General features: G+C 41.4%; 3 protein-coding genes across 3 annotated transcripts in view; 2 read left to right on the top strand and 1 right to left on the bottom strand.

The window, feature by feature from the left end:
- Positions 1-1,485: 1,485 nt before the first annotated feature.
- Positions 1,486-3,364, top strand: LOC135107300 (tol-Pal system protein TolA-like). Its single transcript, XM_064016992.1, has 2 exons — positions 1,486-1,641; positions 2,254-3,364. Exons 1-2 carry the CDS (start codon positions 1,630-1,632, stop codon positions 3,253-3,255), a joined length of 1,014 nt encoding a protein of 337 aa, XP_063873062.1. The 5' UTR covers positions 1,486-1,629; the 3' UTR covers positions 3,256-3,364.
- A 5,798-nt stretch (positions 3,365-9,162) lies between these two features.
- LOC135107297 (zonadhesin-like) overlaps positions 9,163-18,948 on the top strand; it is a 44,881-nt gene continuing 35,095 nt past the window's right edge. Inside the window, exon 1 of the mRNA XM_064016980.1 lies at positions 9,163-9,389. Coding sequence (XP_063873050.1) covers positions 9,354-9,389 — 36 coding nt within the window. The 5' untranslated portion in view covers positions 9,163-9,353. The remainder of the gene's footprint in view (positions 9,390-18,948) is intronic.
- Positions 15,462-18,948, bottom strand: part of LOC135107746 (uncharacterized) — a 5,196-nt gene continuing 1,709 nt past the window's right edge. The window contains exon 2 of the mRNA XM_064018057.1: positions 15,462-18,948. This exon is cut by the window's right edge and continues 926 nt beyond it. Within this exon, the coding sequence (XP_063874127.1) occupies positions 15,462-18,948 (3,487 nt within the window).

Raw genomic sequence — 18,948 nt, 5'->3', positions numbered from 1 at the left:
TCTCGCCCACACGTCACCGTCAGTCAGGATTGCCTTACGTCTCGAGCCGAGTGTCTCTGGTAGTTGTGAAAGTTCCTCATTCTTAGCTTCAGAGACCTACTACTTAGACACCTCTTCTTCCTGAGACTGATCCATGTACTGTGCAGCAAGTAGTGAACAGAGGGTTAGCCAGTAAGCACCTACGTGTCTTGCTCTTCCAAAAGCTTAATGTGTTCTCGTACTAAAGGTGTTGCCAATTTTGTCTGACTGCCTTCCAGGAACGACCCACGTCAGTGTTTCCTCGGTTTGGTGGTGGTGGAGCCGCGGCCTTGCTCACCACTGGATTAGTTTTTACCGTCAGGGAAGAGAGTGATGGGGAAGGGCGGATTATGGAAGAGAGAAGCTGGTGAAAAAATGAGGCAAACAGAGATAATACGAAAATTAAACACTGCGAAAGACTCTCAGGGTGAACAGCATTACATACAAAGTGAAGAAAAGGAGAGAGAGAGAGAGAGAGAGAGAGAGAGAGAGAGAGAGAGAGAGAGAGAGAGAGAGAGAGAGAGAGAGAGAGAGAGAGAGAGAGAGAGAGAGAGAGAGAGAGAGAGGTTACTCCCCTTCCCCCCCACTCTCCCTTTCCTTGCCCAGCCTTCATGCAGTCCCGATATATGCCAAAGGGCAGATGGAAGGACCCAGTGCGGAGGGAAAGAGAGAGATGACTCGGTTGAAAGAAGACCAGGAAGAGGAAGGAGTAAGAAAAGCAGAGGTGGAGATAAACAAATACAGGAAGAAAAACAATACATAAGAGAGAGAGAGAGAGAGAGAGAGAGAGAGAGAGAAAGAGAGAGAGAGAGAGAGAGAGAGAGAGACCGCGACCTAAAGCGACTCAAAACTATGTCCCTTATTATTATCAAGGTAAATTTTTGTCTCATGAAATAACCAGCTCTGGCCAGACAGTCGCACTGCAGAGAGATTGCTGGTATGCATGTGATGATGATGATAATAATAATAACAATTATTATTATTATTATTATTGTTGTTGTTCTTGTTGTTGTTGTTGTTGTTGTTGTTGTTGTTGTTGTTGTTGTTGTTGTTGTTGTTGTTGTTGTAGAAGTAATAGCAGCAGCAGCAGTGACAGTACTAGTAGTAGAAGTAGTATTGTAGTAGTAGTAGTAGTAGTAGTAGTAGTAGTAGTAGTATTTGTTGTTGTTGTTGCTGTTATTACTGCTGCTGCTGCAGCTGCTGCTGCTGCTGCTGCTGCTGCTGTAATAATAGTGATAGTTGTAGCAGCAGTAGTAATGATACACAGAGGTACATAATGGTGACGTTTACAATTGCCAGAGTGTTTCTTTCTGTAATTATATCAATAATCATTACTGTGACACCGACTGAGCTTCTATGACCACACCAACATTCCTTCCAATACCTTCATCTATCGCCATCCACCACAACTAACAGTACTTCGGACCTTCAGTTGCAACGACTTTCAACTTCATAAGGACACATTCCCAGGCGAGGAGTGGGCGGCAAAAAGAGGCGGAGCGGCTGGCTGGTGTGCGCCTGCGTGGTGGCCGGCCGGAGCGTGAGTGGCACCTATAAAAGAGGGCGACTAGCCACGATGCGCATCAGTTTTAACCCAACCACACAAACATCATGAAGCTTCTGGTAAGCCCATTGGCCTGGTCGCTTCCTCCCCTTCCACATAATTAACTCCCCTGCAGTATTCATTAAATATGAATCTGACTTTTATCTGCAATTGTATTCAGTGATATGAATGTGCGGAGAATATTAAAAAAAAAAAAAAAACTCCACCAGTGTTAAAGTTACATATTGTGATTAGAAATTGACGTGCCAAGTGAAATTTAAAAGGTTCTGTCGACCCAAGGATCTGTCAATCTTGATCAGAACTCGAAATGTCTCTACAAGACGCTTGCCTGGAAATGTGTCACATGCATGCAGATAGTAGATGGCATTTTGACTGGCAACCATTTTGGATTCCAAACATTATGTTTTAGGTGCAGTTTGATTGAAAAAATTCGTAGCAACTATTACTAGTTGTAACCCACTGTTAGTTCATTACTTTATTCCATCCCGAAATTTACATCATGTAGATGACAGCCGCTGTTTAGTCGAGATGTGATTGTGTGGACAAATATTATTATTATTATTATTATTATTATTATTATTATTATTATTATTATTATTATTATTATTATTATTATTTAATAGTATTATTATTTTGTTTGGTTTCGTGTTCTGACCGATACTATCTTGCAGGTACTCCTCGGGCTTGTGGCAGTATGCTCCGCCCGTCCCCAAGTGATTGTCTTGCTGAAAGGAGCTGAAGGAGGAGCGCAAACCCCTGTAAACCTAACCCCCGCTCAGATTGCCAATCTCCAAGAGTCCCTCGTGCCCCTCCTTAACCTGCAATCCGGTGGCGCCGCTGCCGAGGCTCCAGCTGCTGAGGCTCCTCTCCAAACTCCCGTTGAAGCTGCTGCCGAAGCCCCTGCAGCTCCCGCCGCCCCCACAGCTCCCGCCGCCGACCCAGCTGGCAACACCGTGGACGCCCAATTCGCTCCCTTCTTCTTCGATGGCGATTCCCCCGAGGTGAAAGCTGCCAAGAGGGCTCACTTTGCCGCTGTGGCCGCCGCCAAGGGTGTTCCCGTGTCATTGGCTGGTGAAGCTGCACCAGCGGAAGCTGCAGCTGGTGAGGCTGCTGAGATAGAAGCTGCTGAGGCTGAGGCCAGGGCTGCTGAGTTAGAGGCTGCCGAGGCTGAGGCTGCCGAAGCTGAGGCTGCTGAAGCCGAGGCTAGGGCCGCTGAAGAGGCTGCTGCTGCTGAAGAGGCTGCTCTTGCTGAAGCTGAAGCCGCTGAGGCTGCTGAACTGGAGGCAGCTGAAGCTGCTGAGGCTGCTGAACTGGAGGCAGCTGAAGCTGCTGAGGCTGAAGCCCTGGCCGCTGAGGAGGCCGCTGCTGCTGAAGCTGAAGCTGCTGAACTGGAGGCAGCTGAAGCTGCTGAGGCTGAAGCCCTGGCCGCTGAGGAGGCCGCTGCTGCTGAAGCTGAAGCCGCTGAACTTGAAGCTGCCGAAGCTGCTGAAGCTGAGGCTGCTGAGCTTGAGGCTGCCGAGGCTGCTGAGGTTGAAGCTGCCGAGGCTGCTGAGGCAGAATTGGCTGCTGAGGCAGAAGCTGCCGAGGCTGCTGAAGTCGAAGCCGCCGAGGCTGAGGCTGCCGAGGCTGAGGCTGCCGAGGCTGAGGCTGCCGAGGCCGAGGTGGCAGCGTAAAGAGAAGTGCGGGTGTAGATTATGTAGATAAGTTAAATCCGTGTGCAAGTATGAATGTGTATGTATGTATGCATGTGCTGGTGAATGTTTAATAAAATATGTATCAGAAGGGGTCTTTCACTAGCGTTTGTCTCTTCTCCACTTGCCCGCCTCCCTTTGTCCTGCAGTACACACGCGGGCGAGTATCAGTTGGTGAAGTGATGCAGCGTTTCCAGAATCAAACGGCTCACTCGCCGCGCTCTGGTACTCATTCCTGTTTATTACTCTCACTCTCGCTCATGGCGCCTCACCACTCTCACTCCATCCACCCCGTCACTCTCACTCTCGACACTACCACCGCCACCACGCCATTCTTTTCCCAGCATCCTGCTTCACTCTCACTTCCACCCGCCTCAAGCTGAAATTATTAAAACTTCATGTTTGATGATGTGTTATAATAATAATAATAATAATAATAATAATAATAATAATAATAATAATAATAATAATAATTATTATTATTATTATTATTATTATTATTATTATTATTATCATTATTATTATTATTATTATTATCATTATTATTATTATTATTATCATTAATACTAGTAGTAGCAGCAGCAGTAGTAATAGTAATAGTAATAGTAGTAGTGGTAGTATTAGTATTAGTAGTAGTAGTAGTAGTAGTAGTAGTAGTAGTAGTAGTAGTAGTAGTAGAAGTGATAGTAATAGTAGTAGTAGTAACAGTAGTAGTAGTAGTAGTAGTAGTAGTAGTAGTAGTAGTAGTAGTAATATGATTATCATCATCACCTTCATCATCATCATCACTTTTTTTGTTGATGTTGTTGTTATTGTTGTTGTTCTTCTTCTAGTAATCGTAGTAGTAGCAGTAGTAGTGGTGTGTTGTTATTCTTATATATCATAATTTTATATTGATGATGATGATGATAATGCTGCTGCTGTTGATAATAATAATAATAATAATAATAGTGATAATAATAATAATAATAATAATAATAATAATAATAATAATAATAATAATAATAATAATAATGATGATAATAATAATAATAGTAATAATGATAATAGTAATAATAGTAATAATAATAATAATAATAATAATAATAGACATTAATAACAAAATTGGTAATTATCTTTTCCTTAATATTAGTAGTACGGTAGTAGGTAGTAGTATATGTAGTAGTGATAATATTAGTATAACTAGTAGTAGTAGTAGTAGTAGTAGTAGTAGTAGTAAAAGTAGCAGCAATAATAACAATGGTACAGTACTCATGTATTCCACTCGAACCTCTCCGTTGCTGAGACACCCAAGGGAGGCCTGTTGCTGTCTTTCCCCCACTGGCTGAGTCAAGTACTACTTGCTGCCCGGCCTTGTGCTGCCTGCGTGACGAACACCACCGCCCCTCTGTCTGGTGGCCACGTGCAACTCTCCCTGTGTGTGTGTGTGTGTGTGTGTGTGTGTGTGTGTGTGTGCATAGGCCGGGGCGTGGATGTAGGGTCGCAAAGCTGAACATCCGTGTCCACACTCTCTCAAGGACGTTCAAAGTTCAAACGATTCATTTCACAAAAACCCGATGACGCCAGTCCAGGCGCCTCACACCTCAGCCTTGGCATTTGTTGTTCTTCTCTTACCCCTCCCTCAGTCGCCTTTTTCCTTCCCCTCCCTCACGCACCTCATCACCCCCCTCATTCCCTACTTCTTCCGCCACCTCAGCCCACCCCAGTCCTCCTCTCATGCCTATTTAGTAACTAATAACTTCCGTTTAACTTGGGGAGCCTCCTTGCTTAAAACACGAGGTCTCGCATCCAGAACGATGAAGGTCTTGACAGGAAAAAAATCGTCTAATCACGGCCTTATATTTGAGTGTGGTGGAGCAGGTGGGCGCGGCGAGGCTGGTACCGGCAAAGGGTAGCGTTGCCCGGGGCACCTTAACAGTCACGCTCCAGAGTCGAGAGGGAAAGTAACTCCAGAAGGAAAACGTGTTCAGATGTTGGGTTTATCCTATCTTGGTCATGATGGGGATGCTGTCTTTGCCTCTGCTTGCCGCCTCCTTTCCTCCCTCCCTCTCTTCCTCCCTCTCCCAATAACAAAAACTCGTCCCGCCTCCCGGGCTTGTCCCAGGTAAGCCACGTAATAGGGAGTCCCTTTTTTTCGCAATCATGGGTATGAGGAAGGCAGAGCTGTAAGGGCTTGTGGTTGTGTATGGAATTGTATGTACACGTGTGTGTGTGTGTGTGTGTGTGTGTGTGTGTGTGTGTGTGTGTGTGTGTGTGTGAAATGTACAAAAAATAACTACATTTTTGCTTGTAGACGTAGGTGCCCATTTAGCGGCACAAGAACATAAAGTTCTAAGTCCCTCACGCCCACTTAGCGGGTTTCTCGGCTCAGCGCCAGCGGCGGTGTTCCACAAGTAATCTCGAGCTAACGGTGCTCCTCCAGCCAGCGGGCCTAAGGTGGGCCGAGCGATACCAGATACTCACACCAGCGCAGACAGCCGCTGGTAAACACAAAGAGAGTCTGAACAATATTTTCCTGCAAGATCAAGTCACCAGCCAGCCATCAGTCCTTGACGGATCCAGTGCGTTTCTTTCAAGCAAGATGATCTTTTTAGCTTAAATTATCTGGTTTGCCTTTGAGAAACGTGATTAGGTATTTCACTTGCTCAAACAAAACGATTATACTTTTATCGTTATAATACATAAGGAAAACATAAATAAATAGTGCTGGTAAATGGCAGCGGCAGGAATTAAGTTACATTTGGAGAACATTTTTGCAATAAAAACTTATTAATTTTCAAGTATTAATTAATCACACAACTCTGATATGAAAGGTTAGAAAAACATGAGCGAAAAATTGTTATCTATCTATCTATCTATCTATCTATCTATCTATCTATCTATCTATCTATCTATCTATCTATATATATATATATATATATATATATATATATATATATATATATATATATATATATATATATATATATATATATATATATATATATATATATATATATATATATATATATATATATATATATATATATATATATATATATATATATATATATATATATATATATATATATATATATATATATATATATAAAACAATTTATCGTTAAAATTTGTTCTAACCATGTCAGTATGCTGCTCGTGAACCGCTTGTCTTTCACCTGATCTCAGGAGAACATGGTCGATTTGAAGTGATGCTCTTCATCGTATGAACAACATTTTGACAACAATTTTGTTACAGTCACCAAGAGAAGTCAATTTTGCATTCAGTTTACATGCTGTTCACCATACCTTAAAGTAACGAAATAACATACCTCAGATTCTATCATAGACTTAATGGAATTGGTTCATTATAGTGTCTGTAAATTTCTGAGCATCTTCATAAAGTATATGCTTTGTTGAGCCTCAGTATACACCGTGTCTGTGTTCTGGCTCCCTGACATTTTATCAGCAGTCATTACATCAAGGTACTCATGTTAAGTCGCCATCCCAACCAATCCGCAGCTATGTACACTGTGCACCACTGTCGGGTATTTGCTTCTTCCTTCTAAACCGAGAGAGAGAGAGAGAGAGAGAGAGAGAGAGAGAGAGAGAGAGAGAGAGAGAGAGAGAGAGAGAGAGAGAGAGAGAGAGAGTGGGAAAAAAGATGAAGCAGATGAATAGATAAATAATAATAATAATAATAATAATAATAATAATAATAATAATAATAATAATAATAATAATAATAATAATAATAATAATAATGATAATAATAATAATAATAACAATAGTCATTACTATCATTATTATTATTGGTAGTATTAGTAGTAGTAGTAGTAGTAGCAGTAGTAGTAATAGCAGTAGTAGTAGTAGTAGTAGTATTTACATATTTATTTGTTTTATTTTACTTATTTACTTATTTCTTACTTTATCTTTTGTTGGGACCTAGTAGACACCTGAAGGCTGGTGCTGCTGAGTTGGTAGGACCATTCTTTTTGGAGTTGATATTGCATCGCTATCGTCTCTCTCTCTCTCTCTCTCTCTCTCTCTCTCTCTCTCTCTCTCTCTCTCTCTCTCTCTCTCTCTCTCTCTCTCTCTCTCTCTCTCTCTCTCCGTTGTGCAGTCTGACCAGTTTTCGTTCTTACTGCCTGATAAATAATATTTTTGAGTGTTTTTTTTTTTCATACATCATCAAACAGCAATTAATAAAACAAGAAAAAAGAAGAGACGAAGGTATGAGGTGGTTAAGGACGGAGAGAGAATGGAGGTGAGTGGGTACAATGCTCGGTAAAAATGATGAGATAAATGGAGAGATAAGAGAGAGTGTCGTGAATGAGAAGACTGTTGTAGTATTATGAAATAGAGAAATGTGTAGATGCAAAGAAAGGTTTAAGGAACAGTGCTTTCCTGCCAGCATTGACGTATGAATCAAGGGTCTGGACGTGGAGTAGGGCACAAATAATCTAGAGTGCATGTTGTGGGAATGAGTTATCTGAGAGGGACATGTGGAGTGACAAGAAGGGAGAATAAGAACAATGAAAGTGTATGTGAGAATGTGGAAGAAGTTCCTGTGCAAGTGACATAAATTGTGGAGTGGTGGAATGAGTGAAAAGGAACGCGCTTTGATGGTATGGTAGGGAAAGAATAGAGAGCGAAGAGTTTATGAAGAAAGTGATGTGAATGAAATCGAAGGTGCTGATAAAGAGGGAGGCCACCTGAAAGACTGAAGAATATCGTAAAGGAGTATATGTGTGTGTCTTAGTAGAGGACAAATGTTTGAACAAGCATGAAGGGGGATGTTTGGATAAGGAGAGGTGCAGGCTATTTTGCTGCCCCCATTCCAAAGGGGTCACTTTAGGAAGGAGTGAGGCATCAGAAAACTACTTGATAAATAGTACAGTGTGATCTCCGAGATTATGGAGACTGAATGGTGAATTGTTTTAGTCTACTTTACCGTCTATCTTGTTTTCTATTGTGCTACAACGACAGAAAATGTCATTAAATTTCCTTTTTTTAGGGATAACTATATTTGTTTATCTCCTCATCCCTCTCTTGAATTTAATGCCTTTAAGATATCAAGCAGCGACTCACTAATAACATCCTTGCATTCCTTTAATATTCTCGGATACACTTCATCTGGCTCTGCCGATGATTTAAACTCCTCAGCTAACCTATCTCCTAGCCCATTATCTTCTTAGCTATGAAAATATTTACTAGATATATCAGAACTCAACAGGAAAATTGCAGATATAGAAAATAGGAGAAAGAATTGCTGTTGAAGTGAAGTTAAAGAAAGGGGGGATCATGCAAAGTCACCATAATTTAGAAAACTTTTATAGAGGAACACTGGATGAACGGCACAGGAATCCAAGCAAGAGAAAGAACTAACACATTACTATTGTAATATTAAACTAGAGAAACAAGTATGAAGAGGTGAGTGAATAATGCCTATGCTACGAAAATGAGTGAAACGCGTGCATTTCTTTATTATTATAATTAGAATGCGAGCAAGACATTCAGATCAAAAGACATTTCTATTTCATACAGGACATTGAGCACAAAATAAAGAAGACAAACTGAACAATAAATTAGCATTCCTAAAAATCTCAAGAGAAAATCGAAAAAAAGTAAAAAAAAAAAAAAAAGAAAAGAAAAAAAAAGGAGAGAGAAAACTATGGAATAACAACAAAAACGACGACAACGACGACGACGACGACGACAGCAACAACAACACCCATCACCAATCTTTAAGACCATATAGACAATACAAAACAAAGATCAAATCAATAAAAGAAAGAAAAAAAAACGCTGAAATGGGAACCACTGAAAAAAAAAAAAAAGTAAATGGGAGCCGTTGCAAAGACTAACTCATATTCGGAGTGGACTCGGACTGGTGAACTGAAACCTGAACCTCTCAGTTAGCTCCGTCGAAGTTGTCACTTTTGGAGTATTTTTGTTTCTCTGTTTCCCGTGAGTCTTGCAACAGCTGGACGGAAGGAGGCCACACCAGACAACTGGGTGTCTCGGTGTATTTGTTGAGGAGGCACCACGGTCTCGCCTAGCCATGGAGAGGAGCAGCTGGGGCGCCTTGTCAAGCGTGCATGTGTGGGCGAGTCCGTCATGGCCTGCTTGGGGTGGTGAGTGTTTGTTGTTGTTGTTTAGGGATCTGCTGACCACATGAGGCATTGTATGTATGGAGGGAGAAACAAGTTAGGTACAATATCAGAAATAATTGACAAGTCACTGTAATAGAAGGTGTAGTCACGTGGAGGATGCTGGAACGAGGGAGAGGTGAAACTCGCACCACTCAGCAAAACGGTGAGTCACCCCGTGTGTTGACCTCTCATTGATTAAAACTCGTAATCCCGGATATTATGTCAGTGTTACATCATTATTTTAAGTAATTCTATCTCTTGGTATTAGATTATCATATTTCTTGAGATTTTTTTTCATGTATAATGTTGTAAATATAGTTTGAGGGTCCCAAGAGTATTATGGAAGTAATCTTAACTTACTAATTTCAAGACAGTTTAATTCTGGGGTAAGAAGTCACGCTAGTTAATCTGGATATTAGGTCCGTGTTACATATAAGCACGAAACTCACATGTCATGTAGAAGACTTATGACCTTGTCATAAACGTGGAAAAATCAGGGGGACTTGTTTAGTAAGGATGTAATAGCATTCAAGAGTTTGGTGAAATTCGACATTTTGTAAGTCCAGTGAGCTCTGCACTTGTCAAGAGTAAACATTGAGATGATTTTCTATTATTTGTAACTGGGATTTGTGGGTAAGCAGCATATTAGGATTTCATGGTATCTATAGAGCTGATCCCTCCAAACAAGCATTGCCACTCGTGAGGCCATTTGTGAGGCCACCAGTTACAACTTTCCACAGTAGATTCAGTTACACTTTTCATTTCTTCTGGGGACACATCAGGCATTCTGCTAGAGGCTCACTGTCATTTGGTAATATAGCTAGCAACGAAGTAGGACATGATGAACATCCTCCCATATGTTGTGAAGGATGTTATTTGTCCTATGGCGATTTTGTAGAAACGTACTTCAAGGACTGTGAAGGTTTACTGAAGCTTTTCATGAAACATTGCTTACTGCCTGAGAAGAAAATTGTGTGAAAAGTGTGGGAAGGTGTGCAGTGTAGACATACATAGAAAGGCATTTCGGTGTGACAAGAGATATACAGTGCCTAAAAGAGGGAAAAAAGTGCAAATTTCTCCAGTCAATATATAAAGGCACGTGGTTAGAGAAGAGCCATGTCAGTTTTGAGACAAATATGCACTTTGTAAATTTGTTCGTGCAGGACGACTTTTCTTACAAAGTGGCGAAAGATGAACTTGTACTGGATTACAAAACTAAATGTGACAGAGCAAGTTTTCTCATGAAGTTTTAGTTGCTTGGTCTATTTGATAAGAGAAAAATTTGAGGTGCTCGAGAAATTATGGAAATAGATTAATCTAAATTTAAGAAAGGAAATATAGTGTTGGAAGAATAATAGAAGGACAATGGGTGGTACATGTACATGCAGGAACACTCATTCATGTTTTCTGGTGCCCGTAGAAAACAGAAACAGAGACACTACTCACTATAATAAAAATCTGCATTTTACCATGAACAGCTGTTATTAGTGACTGCTGGAAAGTGTACAGCTGTTTGGAAAGTGAAGGGATCAAACACCTGACTGAATCACTCCAACAGCTTCATTGATCCCAACACTACAGCACGTACAAACTCAATCAAACGCCAGTGGAAGGAAGTGAAGAGAAGAAAAGTGCCAGCGTTTGGCAGGAGAAAAACTCACAATGAGGGCTACTTAGCTACAGCTATGTTTAAGATGCAGCATGGAGACAAAGATTTTCTATGTCTTTATCAATGAAGCCACTAAACTGTATCCATCTCCATCTCCCTGACAGTTTCCCCCACTACACCAGTAAGGCATATTGGTACAATTTTTGAGATCCCTCGTTATGCAGCATGGAGACATGAAGATTTTCTGTCTTTATCAATGAAGCCGCTAAACTGTATCCATCTCCATCGCCCTGATAGTTTCCCCACCACCCCAGTAAGGCATTTTGGTACAGTTTTTGAGATCCCTCGTTAAGTTAAGTTATGCTAGCACAGGTTAATGTCCTAGCAGGGGGAGTCCAGGAAGGGCACAGCCCCCTGGTGAAGTTAGATTAATTTAGGGAAATTCCCTTATATTTTCGAACACCCGTATTTCACTTATATTTCATCTACCCTCCAAACCTCCTGTTCCACACAAGCCTCCAAGCCAGTGTGGAATAGGAGATTAGAGGGGATGGACTTCTTATCCAGAAATACCATTGTGCCTTTTCAAATTGTGATCTACATACACAATGAAGGGATCAGCAGTGAAATTAATGAACTGAACCTAACCTAAACTAATCTAACCTAGCATTCAATGAAGATGCTAATGTTACTTCATTATTATCTATAATTGGTGTAATCCCATCTCTTGGTACCAGATTATCATATTTTCTGTTATTTTTTCATGTATAGTGTTATTGAAGGCTGCATTGCATGTGTGTGTGTGTGTGTGTGTGTGTGTGTGTGTGTGTGCTTGATTTAATGTGGGTGTGTGGGAGGGTGTGATGACAAGTCTTTTGCAGAGGTGCACTGGATCTTGGTTTTAAGCAGTGAGCTCTCAGGTGTCCCTTCTTTCTCTTCCTAATTTACTCTCTCCTCTTGTGTATAGAATTTATCACTTCATTAAGATGCTTCTCTCTCTCTCTCTCTCTCTCTCTCTCTCTCTCTCTCTCTCTCTCTCTCTCTCTCTCTCTCTCTCTCTCTCTCTCTCTCTCTCTCTCTCTCTCTCTCTCTCTCTCTCTCTCTCTCTCTCTCTCTCTCTCTCTCTCTCTCTCTCTCTCTCTCTCTCTCTCTCTCTCTCTCTCTCTCTCTCTCTCTCCCTATTCAAGTATATACTCAATTTCCTCATCCTCATCCCAACATTTTTTTGTCCACAATTGTCATCTTGATGTCTTCATGTGGCTTTATGATTTTCTAAGAATTTCATAAATTTTTGCTTTGGTTCCTCTCTTCTCACATATGATTCAACTTCTTCAAAATTGTGGGCCATTTCTTCCTCTCCTTAAAGTATAAAATTAAAAAATTATCATTATCATCATTATTGTAATCTGACATATCAGATCACAATCTGATATGTCAGAGCTTGTTTCCATCAACAAAAATTCTGTTAAAAATTAACACAGTCTCTAGTTTATTAAAAGAAATGTAATCAAATGCTTCCCTTTTCAGTTATTTTCATGTTACTCCCATGCATCTTAAAGCAGCATTGAGTGAAATTCACTTACATGTGTATATATATATATATATATATATATATATATATATATATATATATATATATATATATATATATATATATATATATATATATATATATATATATATATATATATATTCTACAACATTTACTATTTCTATCTCTCCATAATTGCCCTTTAATAAATTTCTTCTCAATTATCTTTAATAAATTTCAAGTGTCTGTTAAGGGCCCTAGCATCTATAACTACCTTCATCATCACTCAGTTGTAATTGATATACTTCTCACCTGTTCCTGGTCATTCATTACGAAATGTGCACTTATTTTTACATACTATTATTTTGCTTCCATGAATGAAATTTTCCATCTTCATCAATTTAAATTCATGACTGGTTTGGAAGTAATAATCTAATAGACTTCCATTATTTCCAAGAGGTCCTTCTCTCTTCTCAATAATTTATTTACCACTTGAGTATTCCTATATAAAGTCTGCAAAATCTCCTGATGTGAAATATTTTTTTTTAGTCTTTCCTTAACATTTTAAGTTTTCTTCCTTCATAACTGGCTCCAGCTCTACTGTCATGTGTTTGGTAGAACTGCTTCCTTTCAGTTTCATTGAAATATTTTCTTACTACCTTTGTAATTGATTATCTCTTTCGCTACAAAGTGATATATTGCTCTTCCTTCTCAGTATAACATCCAAAGTTCCTTCAATATCTCTTTAGTTCCACGCTCACCCTCTTATGATGTCCAAGGTCTTTAACTTAATGTTTTGTGATTGTAACTTTTAATGCTGAACTTGATTTTGTCTTTTATTTATTTATTTATTTATTTGTTAAACATTTTCCCAAGTTTCTCTCCACTCTTCAGTCTCTCTCTCTCTCTCTCTCTCTCTCTCTCTCTCTCTCTCTCTCTCTCTCTCTCTCTCTCTCTCTCTCTCTCTCTCTCTCTCTCTCTCTCTCTCTCTCTCTCTCTCTCTCTCTCTCTCTCTCTCTCTCTCTCTCTCTCTCTCTCTCTCTCTCTCTCTCTCTCTCTGTAGATTCTGCTTGCTAACTTGACTCAAAACACTGCACAGAATTTATCTGGCTGTATTTTGCTTTTCTATCTTTCTCTTGTGACTGTTTTAATAAATTAACTAACTTTTATTTTTTTTTTCATTTTATTTTTATTTTTTATTAATTATTTTTTTCTTTAGTGTGTGTGTGTGTGTGTGTGTGTGTGTGTGTGTGTGTGTGTGTGTGTGTGTGTGTGTGCACACACGCATTTGTGTTTCTCACAATGCATTTACATTTGCCTTTTTTGTCAAGTTTCCTGTTAAGTTATTTATTATTGTTTCCTTCATTAATTGTAAGATATTTTTTCATGTCCTATCTCCTCTCCAGATAATCCCATTATCATCTGCAGCTCTCCATTTATTTATTTGCTACAACCTCACTAATTTCCATAAGGCTCCTTTAACTTATGATTAGCAAGGAGAAAGGCATGTAAGTTGTATCCACTTGCACACATAATCTTAGTATTTACTGGCATCCTTCTTCCACTTTTTTATCTCCTGAAGATGTTTAGGGATGCAGGAGAGAAGATTTTGCATAAGAGATGATGAAAAACTGGTCTGCATCTGTGATTGCAGCCTTTGGTTTAAGTATAAGCAATGTGTTGTTTGTCATTACTGTACTGGTACTTCTTCATTTGTGACCTTAAATTCTCAGTTTGGTTGATAATCTAAGGTGTTCTTAGTCCAGTCATGAAAAAAAAGAACCTCACAGTCTGTTAACCACTTCTTTACTAACTTGGCAACATGGGAAGGTTTGGAATCATACATAAACACCTCTGCCTTAGTTTTGTGTAGAGAATCACGTAACATACCATACAAGCTCTAAATGATAACTCTAATGCACTTTTCATTATCATTATCCAACAATTTTCATATATATCCAAATCTTCAGGATTTGACTTTGTTCCTTCCTATTTAAAGCATTGTAGTGAACCAAACAGTATGAGCATGACCCGGAGGTGTGGCTCGTACTAGCTTGGATTATTTTAGAATTTCTTATTGTTATCATACAAATATATTATGGTATATTGTAGGAAATTCATAAGGGGTATAATATAAATGATAAACTCAATATAAAATGGATTAATTCAGGAACAAGTTAAATTTGTTCACCACATGATATTTTTTTGTGTAAGAGATATTAGTCATTATTTTACTTATGACTATTTCTTCAAGCTTTGTGACTGTATGCTTCTGGTAAAGAGCAGTTTGGAAGGTGTTGATCTACCTTTTCCTTCTTCAAGACACATTTGTGATTTATGCTGGTAGATTTTGAAATAAGAATCTGAATTTTCACTTAAAAATGGTGATTCAGAGTGTCTTTTAGCAACTCCAATCCATGTCATATCTCATAATAACTTGTAACAGAATATGATTTTTTTTTTTACAGTGCTGGAATTTCACTTATATTTTTACTTGTTACATAATAATTTTTTATGGGAATGGATCTGTGTTCAGAATAGCAAAACATATTTGATACAGTTTTGTTTAGTAGTTCACTGCAGAAAAAAGGGCTCACCATGGGTAAAGAGAGGCAGTGGAGCTATACATTTTAGCCTGCTGGTTTAGGTTGTCATAGTGGATTTACAGAAAAGAGGTAGATGAAAGTTATCACATCATAGTGTTTTTTTGAGGGCTATAAATAGTATCTGCTTATAAGGAAAAGTTTTTATGGTGCTGTTTCTACAATAGAACAGCAGCTGCTATAAAGTTTTACTAAAATGTTTCATTACAATAATAAATAACAACTACAATAGAAAAATTATATAAAATGATATTTCCTTAAAGAATATCACAAGGTAATCTTGAGTCTATAGTATTTCTAGCTGGTGGCTGCTATGGATGGTGTGGTGGCAACTGAGGGTCTTGGTGGAGGGGCAAAGAAAACGCAGAATCCCAAGGCAGCATGTGCTCAACCCCGGGAGCCACTGTCTCATACTCATGGCGGAAACGTGACAACAGTGATAAATCAGGCATGTGTGGGTGTTGCAGGTTGGCTGTCAAAGTAGCTCCAGCAGTGCTTTCTGGTAACACGGCTGTTTTGATTTTGGTTTCTGGTGTTTGAGCGGCAGGCAGAGATATGTCAGCTCCCTCCAAGATTACTTCATTTTCTGCTGTGGGTATTTCAGTTGTTGAACCTACTTCAGGGACTGTCTGTACTGGATGTGGATCTGTTTTGAGTGTCAGTGAGGCAGTTTCAATCTCTGACAGAATTTTTTTAACCTGAATTGGTGAAGTGCTCTGATTAGTGTCTGTATGAGGAGTTGATAAGTTATTTTGGTGTGCAGTTGGTGATGTTTGAGATTGAATAAACAGGATTTTATTATGAGACTCAGTTGGCAGCACTTTGGGCACAACAGGCAGTGTCTCTGATGCAACAAGGAGTGCCTCAGATCCAGCAGACAACACCTGAGGCAATGCCTCAGGTTCAACAGACAGTGCCTTGGGTTGAACAGGCAGTGCCTCAAGTCCAATGGATAGAGCCTCATGTCCAGCAGACTGTGCCCAGGCTCCATCAGACAGTATTTCTGGTCCATCAGGCACTGCCTCATGTTTGACAAATAGTGCCTTAGATCCAGCAGACAGTGACCCTAGTTCAACAGACAGAGTTTCGGGTCCAACAGACCGTGCCTTGAGTACAACAGGTATTGCCTCAGGACCAACAGACTGTGCCTCTGGTCCAACAGACAGTGTCTCTGGTCCAACAGACAGTGCCTCTGGTCTCAAAGATGGTACCTTGGGTTCAGTAGATAATGCTTCAGTGCCAACAGACGGTGTGTCTGGTGCTACAGACATTGCCTTTAGTCTGACAGACACTGTTTTGGGTCCTGCAGGAAATATCTCGAATCCACTAGATAGTGCTTCAGATCCAGCAGATAGTGCCTCTGGTCTCAAAGATGGTACCTTGGGTTCACTAGATAATGCTTCGGTGTCAACAGGCTGTGTGTCTGGTGCTACAGACATTGCCTTTACTCTGACAGACACTGTTTTGGGTCCAGCAGGAAATATCTCGAGTGCACTAGATAGTGCTTCAGATCCAGCAGACAGTGCCTCAGCTCTAATGGACAGTGCCTCTGGTTTCTCAAACAGTGTTTCAGGGCCAAGAGACATTGCCTTGAGTCCAACAGGTAGTGTCTCATGGCCAAGAGACATTGCTTCAAGTCCAACAGGCAGTGTTTCTTGGCCAAGAGACATTGCCTCGAGTCCAACAGGCAGTGTCTCGTGACCAAGAGACATTGCCTCGAGTCCAACAGGCAGTGTCTCGTGACCAAGAGACATTGCCTCGAGTCCAACAGGCAGTGTTTCTTGACTAAGAGACATTGCCTCGAGTCCAACAGGCAGTGTCTCATGGCCAAGAGACATTGCCTCGAGTCCAACAGGCAGTGTCTCGTGACCAAGAGACATTGCCTCGAGTCCAACAGGCAGTGTTTCTTGACCAAGAGACATCACCTCGAGTCCAACAGGCAGTGTCTCGTGACCAAGAGACATTGCCTCAAGTCCAACAGGCAGTGTTTCTTGACCAAGAGACATCACCTCGAGTCCAACAGGCAGTGTCTCGTGACCAAGAGACATTGCCTCGAGTCCAACAGGCAGTGTTTCGTGGCCAAGAGACATTGCCTCAAGTCCAACAGGCAGTGTCTCATGGCCAAGAGACATTGCCTCGAGTCCAAGTGCATCGGTGCCAAAATGAAGTGTTTTGTACCCAACAGGCAGTGCATCAGTGCCAACAGGAAGTGCATCAGTGCCAACAGGCAGTGTTTCGTGCCCAACAGGTAGTGCATCGGTGCCAACAGGCAGTGTTTCATGCCCAACAGGCAGTGCATCGGTGCCAACAGGAAGTGCATCGGTGCCAACAGGCTGTGTTTCATGCCCAACAGGCAGTGTTTCATGCCCAACAGCTAGTGCATCGGTGCCAACAGGCAGTGCATCGATGCCAACAGGAAGCTCATCGGTGCCAACAGGCAGTGCATCGATGCCAACAGGAAGTGCATCAGTGCCAACAGGCAGTGCATTGATGCCAACAGGAAGTGCATCAGTGCCAACAGGCAGTGCATCGATGCCAACAGGAAGTGCATCGGTACCAACAGGCAGTGCATCGATGCCAACAGGAAGTGCATCGGTACCAACAGGCAGTGCATCGGCGTCAACAGGAAGTGCATTGGTGCCAACAGACAGTGTCTCATGGGCAACAGGCAGTACATTGGTACTAACAGGCAGTGTCTCGTGGGCAACAAGCAGTACATCGGTGCTAACAGGCAGTGTCTCGTGGGCAACAGACAGTATATCGGTGCTAACAGGCAGTGTCTTGTGGGCAATGGGCAGTACATCGGTGCTAACAGGCAGTGTCTCGTGGGCAACAGGCAGTACATTTGTGCTAAGAGGCAGTGTCTCGTGAGCACCAGGCAGTGTCTCGTGGAAAACAGGCAGTACATCAGTGCTAACAGGCAGTGTCTCGTGGGCAACAGGCAGTACATCGGTGCTAACAGGTGGTGTCTCGTGGGCAACAGACAGTAGATCGGTGCTAACAGGCAGTGTCTCGTGGGCAATAGGCAGTGCCTCGGAGCCAAAAGACATTGCCGTGAGCCCAACAGACAGTGCCTCATGTCTAACAGGGAGCATCTCCGGCTCAACAGACAGCATGTTGTGTCTATGAGAAAGCATTTCAGGTTCAAGAGAATGCATATGAAGATCACCTGACAGTATCTGGGGTCTGTCAGACAGCTTTGTTGGTCCAGCAGGCAGGTCTTTGGCTCCAACAGACTGCAACTCTGATCTCTCAGCCATTATCTCAGATCCAACAGACAACACCCTGGACTCAGCAGGCAGCATTTCATGACCTTCAGACAGCATCTCATATCCAGCAGACAGCAGCTCAGGCCCATCAGACGTCATTTTGGGCTCAATAGAGAACATCTCATGTCCAGCAGACAGTGTCTCAGGTTGAATAGATGGCACTTTTGGTTCAGTAAATAAAATTTCAGATCCAGAGGACATTGCCTTAGTTCCAGCAGACACGACCTCAGGTCCAGTAGACAGCTCCACGAGCTCAACATTCAGCATGTCGGGTCCACTAGATAACACTCCTGGTTCAACAGACAGCACCTCAGGTCCACCAGATGGCGCTTCATGTCCAGCAGATGGCGCCTTAAGTCCAGCAGATGGTGCTTCAAGTCCAGCAGATGGCGCCTCAGGTTCAGCAGGTGGCGCCTCAGGTCCAGCAGATGGCGCCTCAGGCCCAGCAAATGGCGCCTCAGGTCCAACAGATGGCGCCTCAGGTCCAGCAAATGGCGCCTCAGGTCCAGCAAATGGCGTCTCAGGGCCA

Source organism: Scylla paramamosain, chromosome 15, assembly GCF_035594125.1.
Source record: "Scylla paramamosain isolate STU-SP2022 chromosome 15, ASM3559412v1, whole genome shotgun sequence".
In the NCBI taxonomy this organism is placed as follows: domain Eukaryota; kingdom Metazoa; phylum Arthropoda; class Malacostraca; order Decapoda; family Portunidae; genus Scylla; species Scylla paramamosain.
This window is presented reverse-complemented; position numbering and strand designations above follow the sequence as displayed.